At 39.5% G+C, this 6,128-nt stretch overlaps 1 protein-coding gene across 1 annotated transcript; it reads right to left on the bottom strand.

The window, feature by feature from the left end:
* Window positions 1–378: 378 nt before the first annotated feature.
* On the bottom strand, window positions 379–3,863 carry LOC149830338 (uncharacterized). The gene is made up of 2 exons (XM_090016455.1): window positions 1,489–3,863; window positions 379–912 (listed from the first exon to the last, which is right to left on the bottom strand). Exons 1-2 carry the CDS (start codon window positions 3,830–3,832, stop codon window positions 560–562), a joined length of 2,697 nt encoding a protein of 898 aa, XP_089872581.1. The 5' UTR covers window positions 3,833–3,863; the 3' UTR covers window positions 379–559.
* Window positions 3,864–6,128: the final 2,265 nt, after the last annotated feature.

The raw sequence follows: 6,128 nt of genomic DNA, 5'->3' as shown, positions 1-6,128 counted from the left end.
AAGTTTGATTGGATATTCATATGATTAATCAAAAATGGCTGTTGAAAAGAATCCAAGAAATCCATTCTGATGGGTTCTGAACAGCTTCCAACTCAGTCAACTATCAAACTAGTCGTCAACCAGGTCCAAGTTGCTTGCCTAAATGAAGCAGATCAATGTAGCGTATAAAGTTGCTGATCTCAAAGCTTATCCAGCTTACACAATTCAACAGTGACGAAGCAGACAAGATAATGACCAAGTTCTTTCCATTTCACTTTTATTTATCATCCCTAACGGCACAGCCTTCTCTCCAAAAATATTATCTACTGTGTTGATAGAACAGTGCTTTTTTTGTTCTTTTTCCAAATGAACAATAGTTTCTCCAACACCCACATAATGCATTCGCAAAATAACTCAAGATAATGGTTTCCATTCACTAAAAAGAAGTTAATTTCAACACACATCTCATCCCTTCTAGGTAATTACAGCAATAAATGGACCTCTCCATGGTTACTTTACATTAATCTAATATATCATGCTACCATAGGATCTATTACTAAGAGATAAGCAGGAAGCGTCTTCAAGGACCTGTGTTTTGCAGGCAGAGAACATCAGCAGTTTGATCACAGTCTAGGAATTGAAGCTCTTTGACAACATCCAGCATTGTAGGTCGTTTCTCAGGCATGACAGCAGTGCACAGGAGGGCTATTTCCAGAGCACCCATCTGCTGCTTTGAGAAATTTCTGATTCTTGGATCCAAGATTTGGAAATAGCCATTGGTTGTGTTGATTTTCCGACGAACCCACTTTACAACATCGATTGTTTCATTAGACTCGACCTGCTCAGCTTGTCTGCCAGTTATTAGCTCCAACAGCACAACACCGAAACTATATACGTCCATTTGTTCAGTTGGCTTCTTGCTACATCCACATTCTGTTGTCCAATAAGAAAGTTTTAGATTATGTTATCTTGAATTTGTTCATGCATAATTCTGTGTGTGTGTGTGTGCACCATTTTTATGTCAAAAAGAAGTTTTATAACAGCATATCCGTCCATTGGATATTAATCAACTCTCAACTCAATCCTCCAGTCCAGTAATGAGACAAAAGTGGTTTAACATAGCAGGAATGGTATTATTTTAGGACTCCTAACGTTTGCCAGTACTTAGCAATGATAGCAGGATCTTATAATTTCTCATGCTAAAATACTAAATTATCAGTGCTTCTTATTGATAATAAAATTCTAATTATCACATTTTAACCAAATTCAAACCGTCAAGATGCAAATGCTTAAATGACAAATTTCATCCTACTGAAAACTGGAAGTATACTGAGTGACAAGAAAAACTGTATATAAGAGAAATTTGAAAGAAATGCATTTAGTCAAAATTGGTGCAAAACGATACTAAAGCAAAGGTCAATTACGGTGTTGATATATAGAACATTAATTGCATTGATCTGTTTGAATTAAATCATAAAAAGTATTCTCATACGTACAAACTGTCCATACCTGGTGCCCTGTAACACTGTGAACCCAATGCAGACTCCATTGATGAATTGTATGCAGATTCTCCAACAATTAGGTCAAGTCCAAAATCGACGAGCTTTGGTTTGAAGTCCATATCCAGAAGAATATTGCTGGATTTTATATTTCTGTGAAGAAGATGAGGAACACAATCATTGTGAAGATAAGCCAATCCCTCAGCTGCTCCAACTGCAATCTGAAGTCTAAAGCTCCAGTCCATCACCGAGTCTGATCGGTACATTGCATCAACCAAGCTCCCATTCTGCAGATACTCATAAACCAGAAGAGTTGATTCCTTGGCATGGCAGCAACCCAATAGTTTTGCAATGTTCTTATGCCTGACCTTATACAATGTTTCAACTCCAGTCTTCAGATTCTTTGCAGATAAACCACTGTTGTTCCACAGCTTCTTCACTGCAACAAACTCCCCACTTGGTAGCCTAACTTCATAAACCTTGCCAAAACACCCATTTCCCAACATGTTCTTCTCCTCAATTCCCAGCAACAGATCATGTTCGGCAACACCTAGATGCTGAAGAAACAAAGACTTCCACATCTGGGACTCAGAATTATTTCTATAACGATACACGATAATGGATATGGCCGCCACAATTGTTAGAAGAGCAAAAAAGGAAACAAAAGCGAATACAAGGATTAGTCGAGTCGGCCATGATGAGGGATTTGCATTCTCAGATGTGCATGATCTGGGCAATCCCGGTCCACAGAGATCAGGATTGCCTTGCAGAAATGAAGCAGGGAGGCCGGAGATGAGGGAAAGTGGAACGTCACCAGACAACCTGTTGAAAGACACATTGAACAGGGCAAGCTTCAAATTCTGAAGCTGGGGAGGGATCTCACCACTCAGATTGTTTGACGACAGATCAATGTAAGTTAGAACCGGCAACAAAGACAAAGAAGTTGGGATTCCGCCTGTGAAACTGTTACCAGCTAAAGAGAGTAAAACTAGCTTCTTACAATTAACCAACTCCGGTACGGTTCCTGATAATGAATTATAACTGAGATTGATTATACTCAGAGAAGGTGAGCTACAAAAGTTTTCAGGCAACTCCCCATAAAACCTGTTATGAGAAGCAGAGATTCTATACAGACTAGTAATCATCCCAAGATTCCTTGGAATTCTACCAGTGAAGCTGTTGTTGTCAATCTGGATTTGCTCTAGATCAGCACCAAATGAAACTGAACCAGGAAGGCTTCCTTGTAGCCTATTGTTCTCTGCTCTAAACAACTTCAGGTTAGGCAAACTCCATACCCCATTTGGAAAATCCCCAGTAAATCCATTGTTCTGAATTTGAAACCTCTCAAGACTAAAACACTGTTCAAGTGAAATGGGAATGGACCCATTAAAGAAATTAGTGTGAAGGGCAAGGTTTGTGAGGTTGTTCCCATGGCAGAGTCCAGAAGGAATGGACCCATAAAGCCTATTAACTGAGGCATCAAGAGACACCAGCTTACTGCCATTTCCAAGAGCCAATGGCAGCACCCCTGTCAGACTATTCTGAGAAAGATCTACCACCTCTAGTTCGGGCAAATCCCCAATGAAACCAGGAAAATCACCATAAAAATTTGATTTTTGCAAGAAAAGATGCTTCAGCTTCTTGAGCACATTGAGGCCTAGAGGTATCTCACTTGAAAGAAAAGCATTCTCAGACATATCAAGAACCTCAAGGCTGGTCAGATTACTGAAGAAGGAGGAATGCAACCTGCCTGTGAAGGAATTTCCTGCTAAATTTAGCAGCTTCAGGCTGTCCAGTGACCCCAAGCTTAAGGGTATCTGCCCTTCAAGATGGTTTTTGCTCACATCCAACTCCTCCAAATTGGTGAACAGGGAGAGCTGGTCTGGGAGAGTACCCCATAAAAGATTGTTGCTCAGATTGAGTGTCTTTAGGCCCTCACATTGGGACATCATCAGAGGGATTGGTTGGTTGAAGAAATTATTAGCAAGGTTGAGATGGGTTAATGTAGAAACTTGGCAGATTAAAGGGGAGAACTCACCAGAGAGATTGAATGATTGGAGATCTAATGAGACTATTGTTGATGAGCCTTGAGTGCATGAAATGCCCGTCCAGTTACATGGGTGGTCCAGTGAAGACTTGTTCCATGTGGAGAGATAGTTCATGGGGTCAGTGATTGAGGCCTTGAATGCAAGGAGAGAATCGGTGGCTGGTGTAGAAGCAAAGGCAGGAGCAAGGAAGAGTAGAAAGAGAAGAAGAGAGATGCCCATATTGATGGAAGATGGGTGTCCTCTGGTGAGCTTCCTCTTGCGAGAGGTTTCCATTGTGGGGGATTCTTGTTTCTGAAGTTGGTGCATTGCAGTGTTGTCAAGGCGGAGAAGAAGGGTTGTTTCCAGGGATTTTGTAAGTGTGCCACCGTTCTTCTACTTTTCATGCACTGCAGACTGCAGTACTTCAATAAGTTAAAATCTCAAACCAAAAATATCAACGCTTAGCTGCCTATATTATTTTTCTTAAATGTATTTTCACCAATGCCTTATAATTAATGGCAGTTCTTGTCTTTATCCTTGTCACTAGATACGAATTTTATAGACCCTCCATCATTTCTTTTTTGCCTTTTATCAGCAAAATTGAGGTTAAATCTAACCGTGTTTATTGTGGTATAGCTGTTGATTTACATAGGTCTGTTATCCAAAAACAGGGATGGCAGTGGACCGGGGCGGGGTGGGGAAAGGACAAGGTCTTCTCCCCTCCCCTTCTCAAAATCCTGCCTTCATCTTTGCACGGGTCTTGATTTTAACTTCAATCTTCGCCTCTATTCCTGTTTCATGTCTTTCATTCTCGATCCAAAAAGGAGCAAAGCTTCGTTTCTCCTCGGTTTATTGTCATCTCTAAAGAAGGATTAGGGACAGGGCGGGGTAGGGCAAGGCAGGGATGAGGATGGGGCGGGTAAGCGGCCATTCTTATCCAAAAGCAAAAGTTGGATCTAATTTTCAATTTATCCTCTTAACCACCTTGATCATTTCAAAAATTACATTTGCTTGTGTTTCTGACTTTGTTTCAACTTGCAAAAGTATTTCAAACATTGCTTATATTTTTTCCTTTTTGGATTTAATGTGAAAAAACCACCATTATGGTTTGGGCAACTCGTTATGGGCCGAGGTGGTATGTTGACCATTGATCTGAGTTGGTGTCTGCAGTTAACGAGTAGCCAGGTTTGTACAGCCACAGGAGGTGCTCATTTATTGAAAAAGTGCATCGAATCGAATTAATTTTATAAATTACTTTGATTTTTTTAATTATAAAATTCTTAATACCTTTAGAGACAGATCCTCTCATGAAAAATATTTCATCTAGTACATGTTTTGTATAAGTAAGCTTAGAGGACAGTTAAGAGATTAAATTGGTTGACCCACCAATCTTTTTCACAGCTGTTACTAATAATATCTTTTTTTTTTGTGGTACTGAGTCCCCACAGAAAAGTGGTTCAATTTAAAAGCACATAGGGTGTCCTTCTGTAATAAATAATGTGGAAGGACATTTTTCAGAGTTTCATATTCCTCTTGTTGAGTTAATAAAAAAATATTCCATTAACATCACACTGTTTGCACTCTGCTCAATGTAACACTAGGGACGTTGACTTGATGATTGGACCAGGAGATTAACAATCAAGGCCACATTATATACAAAGAGACTGTATCAGGTCAGAGGCACCTTAGATGCAGTTCATCCATGAGATGAACGGCAACCTATAACACCACCATTTTTCCTTGTTTTACAGTCATTCATTTTTTTGTGCTTTAGATGTCGTTCATCTTATCTCCAAGATGAATGGCTCTGAAACTTTTTGCAGAAACTCATCTGGGAGGTAAAGTATCAGACAATGGTGTTTGGGCTGCCGTTCATCACAAGGATGAGCCACATCCAAGGTGCCGCAGACCATGTCCTGACTAAAAAATTGCTTGTTAATTCCCTCCATTAGGTCCTGTACAGGCTTGTCTCCTCACCATGAAACCAAGGGTTCTAGGTTTCATTTTTAGGCTCTTCATGATCTTTTGTCACAAAGATACGGTACGATCTGACACGCAGGCTGACTATGAGGGTGTGATTTTAAATTTTTAATCAATACAAGTTATTTTTATATTTTAATATACATGCATGTATGTTTTTTTCCAAATATTATTAAAAAACATTTTAAAATTATCAAAATCATTAAAATAATGCTCACATAGGACAAATTCGTGTCAAAATGTTATACTGTGTCTGATTCATGTCATCCATGATACGCTCCTAAATAATGTGTCACTGTGACATAGTTCTCCACATAAGGCTCTGTTTGCGAACTGCTGGCTGGGATGGGAGTTTATGAATTTGGTAAAAAACTGATCAAACTACCTTGGTGATGGCTGTTTGGAAACTTGCAGCTGAGATGAGAGTTTGCCCATTTGGGAAAGGAAGTGAAATCCTCTCCCCCTTTGTACTTGTTCAAATGCATGAACTTCTTCCAACTACTAGTTCCCAAACGGAGCCTAAATCTCTCTGCAGACGATGACTTTGTCCTTTTTATTTTCATACTGTGATGGATGTGACTAGTAAAATGTTCAGTGGTCAGGCCAAAACTTGACTTTTAAAAGTCTTTTAAGAGTTTTAAAT

The sequence above is a fragment of the Nuphar pumila genome, chromosome 8 (assembly GCF_984573655.1).
Source record: "Nuphar pumila chromosome 8, dmNupPumi1.hap1.1, whole genome shotgun sequence".
In the NCBI taxonomy this organism is placed as follows: domain Eukaryota; kingdom Viridiplantae; phylum Streptophyta; class Magnoliopsida; order Nymphaeales; family Nymphaeaceae; genus Nuphar; species Nuphar pumila.
Note: the sequence above shows the minus strand (reverse complement) of the source record. Positions and strands in the feature narration are given on the sequence as shown.

Bases quoted from the DNA above. Each gene is read 5' to 3' on its own strand.
- LOC149830338 (XM_090016455.1), bottom strand. From the start codon at position 3,832: ATGCACCAACTTCAGAAACAAGAATCCCCCACAATGGAAACCTCTCGC. The intron at 913-1,488 runs GTATGGACAGTT...ATTGGACAACAG, and splicing joins ACAGTGTTACAGGGCACCAG to AATGTGGATGTAGCAAGAAG.